The sequence below is a fragment of the Musa acuminata genome, chromosome BXJ3-7, assembly GCF_036884655.1.
Source record: "Musa acuminata AAA Group cultivar baxijiao chromosome BXJ3-7, Cavendish_Baxijiao_AAA, whole genome shotgun sequence".
Taxonomy (NCBI): domain Eukaryota; kingdom Viridiplantae; phylum Streptophyta; class Magnoliopsida; order Zingiberales; family Musaceae; genus Musa; species Musa acuminata.
The window spans coordinates 7,411,041-7,424,400 of NC_088355.1; the positions used below are offsets into that span (position 1 = coordinate 7,411,041).

The 13,360-nt window shown below is 42.1% G+C and overlaps 2 protein-coding genes across 5 annotated transcripts; both read left to right on the forward strand.

Annotated features, from left to right (window-relative positions):
• The first annotated feature begins 254 nt into the window (after nt 1–254).
• LOC135642268 (protein kinase PINOID 2-like) lies at nt 255–2,118 on the forward strand. Its single transcript, XM_065158265.1, has 2 exons — nt 255–904; nt 1,000–2,118. Exons 1-2 carry the CDS (start codon nt 285–287, stop codon nt 1,877–1,879), a joined length of 1,500 nt encoding a protein of 499 aa, XP_065014337.1. The 5' UTR covers nt 255–284; the 3' UTR covers nt 1,880–2,118.
• Nucleotides 2,119–5,179: 3,061 nt separating this feature from the next.
• LOC135642269 (transcription factor HY5-like) lies at nt 5,180–7,663 on the forward strand. 4 transcript variants are annotated; one of them, XM_065158266.1, is made up of 4 exons: nt 5,180–5,387; nt 5,689–5,872; nt 5,989–6,145; nt 7,285–7,663. In XM_065158266.1, exons 1-4 carry the CDS (start codon nt 5,303–5,305, stop codon nt 7,348–7,350), a joined length of 492 nt encoding a protein of 163 aa, XP_065014338.1. In that variant the 5' UTR covers nt 5,180–5,302; the 3' UTR covers nt 7,351–7,663. The 4 variants fall into 4 exon arrangements, with proteins under 4 accessions (XP_065014338.1, XP_065014342.1, XP_065014340.1 ...); XM_065158270.1 differs by having other exon boundaries at nt 5,181–5,391; XM_065158268.1 differs by having other exon boundaries at nt 5,248–5,387; nt 5,580–5,872.
• Nucleotides 7,664–13,360: the final 5,697 nt, after the last annotated feature.

Genomic DNA, 13,360 nt, shown 5'->3' on the forward strand with positions numbered 1-13,360 from the left:
CAACCCAAGATTATAACACCTCACTATTATATTATATTATGTTATTTAGATAATTTTGTAGTATTATATTATATCATATCATATCTATAGCAATTACCCAAAATGATAGTGTGAATTATGGGTCTAAATATTAGGAGTGACATATATCCAAAATTTAGTTGTAATGATGTGGGTATTTTGGTCATTTCATCTTTAGAAACTAGTTATATAGCGCTATTTGAAGCATCTCTTTCTTCCAAGCTTTCGTCGCAAGCCTCGTTGAGCTACACAACTCCCTTCCGTCCATGCACTCCACCGCTCGAAGTCGCCAGCCCATGGCGGCCGCCGCCAGCCGAGACGACTCCGACCACGACAGCAGCTGCTCTTCCTTCAGCACCGCCCTCGACTCCCGCCGGAGTTGGATCAGCGACGTCAGCTTCGGCAGCTCCAGCTCCATCTCCGTCCGCTCCTACTGCGGCGCCAACGGAGGCGACGGCGCCGGGCACCACCAGCAGCAGCTGCTGAAGCCCCACAAGGCCAACCAGGCCGAGTGGGAAGCCATCCGGCGCCTGCGCGCCTCTTCTGGCCACGTCCGCCTCGACCACTTCCGCATCGTGCGCCGCCTCGGGAGCGGCGACCTCGGCAACGTTTATCTCTGCCAGCTCCGCGACCCTCGCTCCCCGGGCTGCCTCTACGCCATGAAGGTTGTCGACCGTGAGGCGCTCGCCTTCCGCAAGAAGCTGCAGCGCGCGGAGACTGAGAAGGAGATCCTCCGCTCGCTCGACCACCCCTTCCTCCCCACTCTCTACGCCGACTTCGACGCCGCCCACTACTCTTGCCTTGTCATGGAGTTCTGCCCCGGCGGCGACCTGCACGTGGCCCGCCAGCGCCAACCCGGGCGCCGCTTCAGCATCTCCTCTGCCAAGTAAGATCAAGCCCCTCTCTTGCTCTCCCAAGAGTTTCGTGGTGACCACGAGGAGTTTGACCGACGAACTGCGTGCATGCATGGCTCCTGTGCAGGTTTTATGCTGCGGAGACGCTCTTAGCGCTGGAGTACCTCCACATGATGGGGGTGGTGTACAGGGACCTGAAGCCGGAGAACGTGCTCGTGAGGGACGACGGCCACATCATGCTCTCCGACTTCGACCTCTCCCTCAAGTGCGACGTCGTCCCCAAGCTCATGATGCAGAGGCTCAGCAGCAAGCTCGCGGCCAAGAACGCCAAAGGCTCCAGCTCCTCCTGCGTGCCGCCCATGCAGCCTGTGCTCTCCTGCTTCTACGGCGGCGGCGGCAGCAACGCCAAGAAATGCGACAAGAGGGCGAAAACCGAGGACGACGACGATGACTACGACGACGCGGACGATCAGGAGCTCGACCCAGAGCTCGTCGCAGAGCCCATCGCCGCGCGGTCGAAGTCGTTCGTGGGCACACACGAGTACCTCGCCCCGGAGGTAATCTCTGGCGCCGGCCACGGCAGCGCCGTCGACTGGTGGGCCCTCGGGGTGTTCATCTACGAGATGATCTACGGCAGGACGCCGTTCAAAGGCGAGGACAACGAGAAGACCCTCATCAACATCATCAAGCAGCCGCTTGGCTTCCCCAAGGCGGCGGCAGCAGCAGGCAAGGAGCTGGAAGAGCTGTCGAGAGCTCAAGACCTGATATGCAAGCTCCTGGTGAAGAACCCCAAGAAGAGGATCGGGAGCATGAAGGGCTCTGCCGAGATCAAGAAGCATGAGTTCTTCAAGGGCGTCAACTGGGCTCTTATTAGGTCAGTGAGGCCACCTGAGGTCCCCAGAGACCCTCGGAGAGGAAGGAGCAGAACCCCAGCGGTAGCTCAAAAGCTAAGCAAGAAGGCCAGGGATGAGCCATACCACATCCCTCACCACATCGATTACTTCTGAGTGCTAGCTTTTAGTGTACATACTAGAAGGAACCAATAAGCTGTGGACTAAGCTAGAAGAAAGACTCCCTTTCGTGGCCATGACTTGGGTTGGATATCATTTCGGTCTCACCTTTTCCCTCTCCGTGAACTCGTAGTCTTTTCCTTGCCATCGTTCTGGTCTCCCTTTTGGTGTCTGTAAGCATTTAATCTTTTCTGTTTGACTATGAGAAAGGAGTGACAAATCTTATTGTATGAAAAGTGTTGTTCCGAAAGGAAACAAAAATCTCGCCTGCATGTCTCACACGAAATCTCACAGGGAAAGTATTGATTTGGAGATCTTGAGAAGATCAAATAAGATGGTGATGCTGTCAACCATATGTTGCAGGCAGGCATGCACGCACCATCTAATAACACTGACAAGTATTTGATAGGTTGAGTTCATCAACAGACCATAAACAAGACGGGCAGGTAGATCTTATCTTGCTGCCGTGTCTGCCTGTCGATCGCCAAAGTTTGAGGCTCGAGAAAGCTTTGTATATACCCACCTTTTGCTAATTGGAGACCTTTCTGAAGCCAAGAAGCTTACGATATTATCGACAGTCACAAGAGCAATGTGTGACTTTGCAGTAGGAAAGACAACAATGATGCGGTGACAGGAAAGGCATCATAGCAGGTGTGGTCTCAGAGGTGTATGATGAACTGATGCGGTGCAACAGAAGAGTCAATATGTGCAATGATAGCCGAGCAAGAAGACACACAACACATGAACACAGAGAGAGAGAGAGAGAGAGAGAGAGGGAGAGAGAGAGAGAGAGAGAGAGGGTGTGACTGCTACTGCTAGTTCTCGATGACTCGCAGAGGCATGCGCGCATCGTGTCCCATTTCCGGAGCTCGTATCACAAAGCGCTCATCCGCGTCCAGTGCTTGCAGCGTATATAATAGGATATGAGCGGGGGGCGTACACACCATGATGGAGATCTCAGCATGATTTGCTCCAATCCAAGTCTCCACCATGGCCACCGCACAGCAAAGCCAAGAGGAAGAGACATGGCCTTAATGCTCTTCATGGCTGCACCCACACTCGATCAAGGCAGTAATCTCCTCACCTCTACCTTTTGGATTCGAATCCAATTCACGTTTTACATATCTATATGAAAGCATAAAATAGTGGCTGAAGTAAATTTAGTGCACGGCACCTTTGACTTTTCAGATGCCTTAGGTCTAAGAGGTCAACCCAATCCTAATGGACACCCAATAACATGCATAAAATTAATCTCACTTTCCAAGATGAATTCTGCGTTAGATGTACTCGCGAGTCGGAACACTTGCAAACCCTTTCTCCACCTAAATTTTTTGTTCACAGAGGCACGCAAATGGCAGACAGATTTGACCTCTTCTGATGGGAATCTCTTTGTCTTGCAACACATTAATTGTATATAAATAGGTCACGGGAATTCAAAACTCATGATTTGAATATTATAATCGACTATATAAATATTCACTTGGTTTTGAATTCGAGTAAGATTAAAATAAGAAATATGTGAGTCCTTCTGGACTGCTTCTTATATTTATTTATTTATTTTTCTTGATCTGATTTAAGATGAATTTAGGTAACAAAAAAAGATAGTTTGATGTTATTATTTATAGGCATATTAGAGACAGTAGATAGATAAATCAATCAAGAGCTTTATGGTGCTAATCTGTCATTGGGGTGCTTGAGTTCATCCTTTTATCAATTATAGTGATTGTAATGATCATTATATTTGGAATCTTCCTTTTCTTTGCAGTAATAATGAGGGTTTTTGAGTTCCATTTGGTAAAGAATACTGTCATATCATTGTAGCAAATGGCACAATTCGAAACCAACATCAGATGACTACCTCTCATGCTGTCACCACATATTTGATGGATACAAATGTATCCTTGTCATTTTAATTATTTTTTATAAGTTATTCGTTGAATCTGATTTGTTTAATTTTTCTTCTTTTTTTTTTTTTGTGTGTGATTGAGCAAAATTTTGGGTCATCACTGCATGCATTCCTACAAGAGAAATCATGCAAAGGATCAGAGAAGAACACTAAGAATCCTTGGTAATGATGGACCTCTCTTGCCCTAGATATGCAATTGAAAACCTCATATTAACTCTCTCTCTCTCTCTTCCCCATCCCTGATACATTCCAATCATGGGTTTCCCACTCTATGTGGGTGGAGAATAAATGATGAAGTGCAAGAGACAGTGTGTGGCTTCATGATGCTACAAGAAGCTATACAGACTTGGATGATTACTTTGAGGCGGGCGGGGAGGTGCATGGCATATGCATGAGAAAGAGCTATTCTCCCTCTCATCATTGCATGAGTTTAAGTCCATATGATGATGTGGTTATATGAATGCCAACAACACATGATAGTTACCTATTGAGTGGTCATTAGAACCATAGTTTTCCAACTACATGCAATGAATTGCTCCATTGTTTTTGGAGCTTCACTTGCCAAATAATTAGTGGGTTCATCTCTAACTTAGACTTTCTTTTCCATTAGTAATAATCTGATCTTTACTGCTCATCAAACAATTATATACATATCATTTTTGTCCTTTTTTGGTGGAATTAGAGAATGATCGACACTTGATAACTATGTATATACGTATGGGGTTGTATATTATTTATTGGATGTATTATAACGAATATTGAGCTGATAAGCTATGATATGGGCCGGCCCGTGGATTATGGGCCAAAGCCTTTAGTGGGCTGAACCCTCGGCTCGTTCTCTCACTTCGTCTATCTGAACTCCAATGCTATGATTTTGTTTGGCATGAAGAACTCACTGTTAGATCTTCTTTTCACATAGGAATTGAAGCATCTAATTAGACTTTCCTTCAGCTTCTGTGACCATATAAATAATGCACAATTCACATTTGGGAGGCCATTAACATGCAATTGCCAAACCTCAATGAGAAAGCTTGTGGTCATGCATCTACATTCATTGTCAAACAAGTTATTTAGTGGATGATTTCATTCTGTTTGATGTCATATCACAGTAGAATTTGCACCACATTAGTCATATGAAAAAGATGGAATCTGCTTTACTGGCCTTCGGCACAAAGACCAGCACTGGATTCACAAACCACTAGATCTGCTACCAATCGAACGGTCAGAAAGTTTCCACGCTGGCCTCCTCTGCACCTTTGGATTCCGCCCTCGGTTTATGGCTGGTGCATCGTCCACGCTCATGCGCTTGATACCGTTCGATGTGTCTCCATCGGACGGCCGGATGCGGGCCCCTAAAACCCGAAACCTTCCTATGATATTGTCGTCTCGTTCTCCTTCCCCGCTCTTTCCCAAAAGATCGGGTAGAGAACTCGAAGCAAATCTCTTCTTCCTTTTCCTTCTTGCTTCTTCTTCCGCTCCATCAATCTCTTCTCTTTGGGTAGGAGAGGGGAAGGATGATGCAGGAGCAGGCGACCAGCTCCCTTCCTTCGAGCAGCGAGAGGTCCTCGAGTTCTGCCCCCCAGATGGAAGTTAAAGAAGGCAAGTACGTTCTTTTGCGCGCCATGTTCCAGTAGGACATGTTTGATTTTCATGGATTTTACTCCAAATAATGAGTTTTTTAAAGTGAATTCATGACTTCTCCGTCCAAAATGAGATTTTTTTTGTAGTTTGATTTGACCAATGTGCCTGTTTTGTCCTGTTTTGCTTCGTCAAGGTTGCCTTTTTTTGTAGGAAAAGGAGGGGGATTTGTTGTTTTGCTGTTCGAGATTGTGATGGTTTTGGATTCTTGATCCCTTTGTTCGATCGAGTTGGTGAAACTGGTGATCTGGATCTGATTCAGGAATGGAGAGCGACGAGGAGATCAGGAGAGTTCCGGAATTCGGGTTCGAGCTGGCCGGCCCGTCGACCTCAGGTCAGGAGGCTGGCTCAGGAACCGGTGCGGACCGGGCCCAGTCAGCCGCCCAGGCGGGGCAGCGGCGCCGAGGAAAGAGCCCCGCCGACAAGGAGCACAAGCGGTTAAAGAGGTTTGGAGGATGTTCAGTCCACTTCTGCCCCTTCTCGGGATGTTGTGAGAATGATCTTCTCGTATAGTGACCCATTTTGTTCTTTTTGCTGTGTGATGTGTGTTGTGCGACAAAAGGCTACTGAGGAATAGAGTGTCAGCCCAGCAAGCCCGGGAGAGGAAGAAGGCTTATCTGAATGATTTGGAGGCCAAGCTAAAGGATTTGGAAACCAAGAACTCAGAACTGGAGGAGAGGATCTCCACATTGCAGAAAGAGAACAACATGCTGAGACAAGTTGGTCTTCTTGACTCTAATAACATTCCTTGTCACAGTCACTGTTCTTGTTGACATGTTTTCTATTTCCCAGAGTAGAAATTCATATTTATTTCTTTCTAAGATGAGGACTAATTTCAGATTTATTGCAAGATAAATGTATGTCGGAGTCATACATTTAGCTGGCGAAACTTGTCTGTTAGCACTTATCAAATCTAGAGATTTATACTTATCTTACGCTCATAGTTTGTGATTACCATGAGATCTTGATCTTGAGTACCCAAGAATAGAAAACCTTTATTAAGAATCAAGCAAGCTGGGCTAAAATTGCATCAATTTTCGTACTATATATATATAACGTAATTTTGTATAGTTTATTCTCAGTTCTTGTAGAGTTCATTCTGTGAACCATATGATGTTCTATACAGTAATGCAATTCTTGTACATGTTTTTGCTTGCTACAGTCCGCACAGCGAAGTTCTATTTACTTGTACTTAAGTGCAAAGCTTGTGTGCATTGGAACAAGATGTATGTTTCATTCTTTGTAGGAACAAAAGTATATGCATTGATCGATAAAGTTAGTATTTATGAAGGATTTAATGATCTGTAGCTATGAAAAGCAGACGAGTTGTTGTTTACATGTTTTGCTTTGTGAAGCCTCATTCTTGACTTCAGTCACAGAACCACTAAGCTGTTGCGGAAACACCGGAGTCCTTGCCATTGGGACTTAATTTTGTGCTTCTCTTGCACTTAGGGGGCATTTTGGTTGTCGGCAGGTGATCTACTTGCAAGTTCTTTTTGTAGCAAGTAGCCCACTTGTAGCTATTTGAATGCATGCAAGTAAGCAACTTGCATCAACTGAACATGCAACTGGACCTTCACCATGTTGCAAGTGGACTTGCAGTTTGCATTACCATATGTCTCATTTGCAGAATAGGTTTGAGTCAATCTTGGATTTGGATCTCCACTTAATCTTCCCAACTTTGTTACAACTGCAAGTTGCAATCATGCACATAAGCATTCAAATAATTGCACCTGCAGCTATTATGCTTTTGTCTACAATTAACACTTTCAGGAATGCCTCCTTAGCTATGATGCTTTTTGCTTGAGTACACTGAATGGAATGGAAGCCTCTCTCACAACCCATGTCTCTCTTGCAGATCTTGAAGAACACTACTGTTAGCAGGAGAGAATCAAGCAGTAGCGCCAATGGAGGTGGGGAATGATCCAAGCTTGCTTGATATTGGTGTCGTCCATCATGTCTCCAGTATTGAGATCACACATTACTAAGTCTAATTGGTGGAAGGGTTCTCAAGGGACTAAGAAAAGAAAAAGGCATGCATTTATGATCGACTATGCTGTGGAGTTTGTATCAAGTAGCAACTTTTGCGATATTCTCTGTATCGGGATGTGTTTTTTCCTTTCAAGTGAGCACAGTGAAGTCGATGATGCCTCCTCTTAGGAATTATTAGGAGAGTGAATTATGAGGTATCTTTTTTTCAATAAAGAGTTTAAATCAAGACACTTTACCTACTGAAATCTTTCTTAGTCTATCTGGTCGATTTAAACTCTAATCAATGTAATATGAACCATCTGACGGTAATACAAAACATAAAACCTCATTAGCCACGATAAGATCTTATTCCATCAGAAACCTCATGCCTGTCTTGCCAATAATTGACCCATAATTTCAATCACTTCCTTAAGAATATAATTTGAGTCGGCCTTGATTGTCTAAATATCAATTCGTGACACTCAACCGATGAGACGAGTTCTACTTTCGATGACCATATATAATAATCGGATAAGCATTTCAATGATATAAAATGCGAATATTAGGATACACTAAGAGCGAGAGCGAGATGAATTAATGCTACAATAAATCTTAATCATCTTTTCATTTCGATCAAGAAAACCATATATCCGAAATACTATCAATCGTACCAATAAGAATTTTACTAAATGATGATAATTAAATAAATACTTATAAATAATAATTAATAGAAAAAAGATAAATCAATTTCCAGTGATTTGATTTTTTTATCTATATCTTCTCCTCATTTCTCTTCTCGATGCCACTTAGAAGACAACCTTCACACGTACATTTTAGAAGAAGTCTCCCACCGTGTGTTATTTAGTATCACAACTAAACTTAAAAAAGAAGGAAAAGACTATTACTGATTTAAAAAACTTAAGAATAGATGTTCCATCAGCCTAGCCTAAGTGAAATATGTTAGGATCAGGGGTCGGAATTAAGAGGAGGTGTGAATTAGTGCAGCCGTAAAAATGTCGGTTTAAGAAATTTCGTTTTGTATGATAAAATTGATTTCGGAAATGCTTAACTTTGAAAGTAATAAGAAGGAGGCTTACAGTTAAAATAAAGTGCACAAAGGAAATGCAAACTAGATTTTAGAGTGGTTCAGTCAAACGTGACCTACATCCACTTTCGGCTTCCTCCTCCGATGAGGTCACCGTCGTCCACTAGAGACCTTCCTTCAATAGGCGAAGGTCAATCACCTTTTACACCCATCTTCTCCTTTTCACAGGTTTAGGAGTCAACCTTTATAACCACTCACTCATCTCTCAAAGTTTTCTAACACTTAGTCTAGAGGAGGATTCTCACCATATATTTCTATAGCGTATTTCTCTTTTTAAACTCTCTGTACTTGTGTGTTTTAACCAGGGATGAGAGAGATATTTATAGGCTTCAAGTTGATTCAAACTTGGAGCCTAAACCTTTTCTATCCCGAGTTCCCCAGGCACGGGCGGCACCACCACCCAGTGTCAGTTTGACGTTGACACTGCCCTAGGCGGTACCACCGCCCAATGTTAGTTTGAAGCTGACACTACCCTGAGCGGTACCACCGCCTGGGGGGCAGTGCTGGGCGATACCACCGTCTGGCACGCTGCCAAGAGTGGTACAACCGCCCAGACTAGCGGTACCACAGCCTAACATAGTCTCGAAGACTATGCCACGACGATGAGACTTTTTGGGGCACTGTTTGGGCCTCTTATTGGGCCCAACACAATTCTTATATGGGCCTAGCTGGCTCCTAATTGGGTTGACACAAATTCAAGCTCAATTACGTACTAACTATGAAATCCTAAGACATTTGCTAAGCTAAACAAGTCCCTATGTCTATTTTCCGATGAGCTTCCGACGATCTCTCGGCAATGTTCTGGAGGACTACCGACAAGCTCTTGTACTTCATGACGACCTTCTTGGAGAGTTCCGAAGAGCTTCTCTGGCAAGCTTCGAGACTTCTCGACTGGTTCCACTAGAACTTTCGACGAATGTCCGGACTTCCGACGAACTCTCGAACTCCCAATGTAATCGCGTCCTTGACTCCGGGACTTCATTTTGCTTCATGTCTTGCTATCGTAGTTAATCCTGCATATATGTAAAACATACTTCGATCTAGACAATTAATACTAAGCATTAATCAAGTTGTCCGGCATGTCATTGGTCTCTCGACGCTTCGTCCGATTCTTCGACGCATCGTCCTCTCTTGCGGCCTATTGCCCAATCGGCCAGTTGACTCCGCAACTCCGATATCCTTGGCGCAATATCCGCTCTTCTTGGCCCGATGCCCGAATCCACATCCCGAAGCCTTCTATCGATACGTCGACCGATCCATCGGCTCAACGTCCAATCTTTTGACATGTTTTCCTCCAGCACAATATGATTTTTTCTGCTTTAATTATCTCATCATGATTGAAGCATCCTACGTCACTCAAAACATAGATTAAAACATAAAAACTTATCGATTGGTTTTATCATCAAAATATGAGATTCAACAAAATATTTATAGTGACAAAAGGTTTAAAAAATAAAAATAAAATTTTCAATTATCAAAATTTTAAGGTATGAACAATACTATTACCATTTTTACACAATAATATCGTAATAATATTTATAATGAAATCATAATTCTAAACTCTAATAATTCTAACATTGTATTATTAGACTATGGATTGTTCACCCACAATACCTCTACCTACATATTGTTTGAGAATGTATTTTACTCTATATTTATGTGTTTTTGCTTGAAAACTATGAGCAAAAATAATATGTAGGGTTGTTGAGCCGCTCACTAAAATTGATAAAACTATCTCATAATAGTCTGATTTTCTCATGATATGACCTGTTTTTTTATAGGTTGTGGTGTGATGTGAAACATCAACCATATCATTACCTAGAATCACCTAAGTAGCATAGAGTTATATGGGGATTTGGGGTAGTGTTGGGCATTGATTGCTAGTCATAGGTGTCTTATAAGTCAATCACGTGAGTTATAACACATGTGACACATTGTATAGTATTTTTTGCTTATTATTATTTATTGATTTTTTTTACTTTATATTGTATGTTGCATCTATATTGTGATGTCGATGAATCTATGTAATGAGAATTAGATCATGATAAGATTATGATAATAAGACTGATTCGCCTTTAAACACATATCCTAAATAATCCCGGTCATAGGTTACTCGAGAGTGACATCGAGATAATCAGACAGACTTGTGTGTTGTATACTCTTCCATACGATGGATGTAGCTAGTCTCATAGATGCTCATATGAGAATACTAGAAATACAGTGCAAGTGCTCATTAGAGAATTAGTTCACTGATTGATCCGCTCACGGAATGTTGGATGGTTGATGATGCCTTATTATTAGACAATGATTCTGTCGTCTCAATGGTGTATTTGGTCCTTAGACTTGTAACACCAAGGATATCCTATATAAGTACTCTACTCTTTAATACTAAACTTATAGGTTTGGAAGTTTCAAATCTAGCATAACTAGTCATCGGGAGTAACAGCCAATCTTACGAGAGCAATTGAGTATAGATAGAGGATCATCCACTCTCGATGTCATGAGAAAAATATCCTATGTGTTCTTGTTTAAGCAAATCCCTAGCTAGGGTCATTCAGATGGAGAGAGAAAGAGTTCTTCGGAAGAATCCGATTAGAGTGAGATTCGAGTAGAAACCGTATGTGCCTGATAGTATTATGTCTGGTATACGGTCTTTAAGATATTAGATGGATGAGGGACTATAGATATATGGTAACTTAAGACAGACGTGTCAAATGAATTGTATTCTCTTGTGTCATCTGGAGACTGCGACATAGTAGCTTAGTACATCCGTAATCGATAATTCGAGTGAATTATTATAAGAGTTGATAATTCACTGAGTCAGAAAGAGTTCTGATATATATGACTCACAGCCAGCTCGATATTGGGCCTAGAGGGTCACACACATATGGTAGGTATTACGATGAGTAGAGACTCGGATATGAGATATCCATTGGAGCCCCTATTTTATTGGATATCTAGTAAACCCTTGAATTATTGGATATTGTAGATAAGATCCAATAAGAGCCAATAAGAGATTATTGAGTAAAATTTCATTAATCCAATACGCTTGGGTAGTTGGATGGAAATCTAGTACCAAATATAGTAGGATCCATTAGGGTTAAGTTGATAGGGACCTCTATAAATATGAGGGAACCAAAGGGGCATAAGCTAATCCCTCATTTGGTTGTCACCTCCTATTCTCCTCTCTCCCTCACCTCCGATAGCCCCAGTTTGGAGCGTGTGAATAGCAAGAAGGGTCAACCCCTTCTTGATCACGTGGTACCTGTGGAGAGTAGATCGGGCATCAATTTGAGGAAAGTCTTCACTGCATCTACCAAGTGAATTACCGCTAAAGAGGAGGACAGTTGACCTCTTTCATATACTTCTATAGATCTTGGATTTTACAGGGATATACGATCTCCTTAGGTAACAAATCTATCATGATACGTGTAGTTGTCATTTTGTGTATCAATTTTCTCACGACGATGAAATCTTTTTCTATGGAAAATCTAAAAATTTTATTTTTTGTTATTCTGCTACCATATGATACTCTGTCTAGGTTTCCCAATAGTAATATCAGAGCTAGGTTGATTTGTGCGATGATTAGTTTTTAAACTACGTATATCGATAAATCGTGTATAATTATTTTTGCACGATTTTTGTGATTTTTTTGTCATAGTTTTCAAATCTGAAATTGCACCTCTTTTCTCTATTAAAAAGTGTTTTAGAGAGATTATTTGACATCAAAATTGTTGGCCCAAAAGAGCGAGAAAGGGTAGCAACTATTGCTGCCCTATAGGTTGGCCAATGGTTGCTTGTAGCCTTGGTCGAGAGCTCTAGAAGAGACTCTCATCCTCACCACCTATAGCAGACTGAGAATAGCCATGCTACTATCAGCTTAATAGGGTAGAACCCTTAAAACTAGGGATTCCTGGTAGCTATGGTTTCCTAGCTACCTAGGTGTCCCTACGGTCAGAGATTCCTAGCCACATGGGTCAAGCTGGTGACCAGGGTTTCTTGGCTGCCCATGCATGCCCTATAGCTAGGGATTTCTGTCTGCAAATGGGTCCTTGGTGGCTAAAGTTTCCTAGCCACACAAGATAGCCCTATGGCCAAGGATTCTTAATCGCAATGGAGTCCCTAACGACTAGGGTTTCTCAAATACATAAAGGGCTTCCTACCATGTGGGGCACTCTATAGTAGGGTTCCCAAAATACTACATATAATTAATTAAATAATTTAATTAATTATTATTATCTAGTAGTCTTACATGATGATGTGTATATGTGATGTATGATGTGGATGGATAAGAATGTACCATATGATGTGTGCCTATATGATATTATTATTATTATTATTATTGGCCCCATAAGCCTCCATTTTTCTCGTTTATTATTAGGCATGCGTACCTATGTTTATATTGTAATTACATGAGAAGGTATGGTGGGAGCATAGAGATGAAAATGGGACCCACGAGATCAAGATAGATGATCGCAATGTATTGAGATATACTAAAATGCCGACGGAATTGATGAAGACAAGATGGATAATCACAAGGCATGAAGATACTACCGATACACACATAGATCGTGATATGAGTGATTGAGCCCACTAACTCCGGCCTGATCACATTAGGCTATGGTCTATGATTATCTAGTGTGATTGCTCATGATGTGTGATTTCTTATATACCTATTAGATATGTATATTTATTTACATACGATGTAGATATATATTAAATATATATATGTGTGACATATAATATTAGGAGACGGAATAAAAATCCTCTCTCGCGATAATATTAAGTCGGTAAGCGTGAGATAATTAGATTGACTCATGTAGCCTTCTATCGTTATAGGGAGAAATCGATTCTCAAT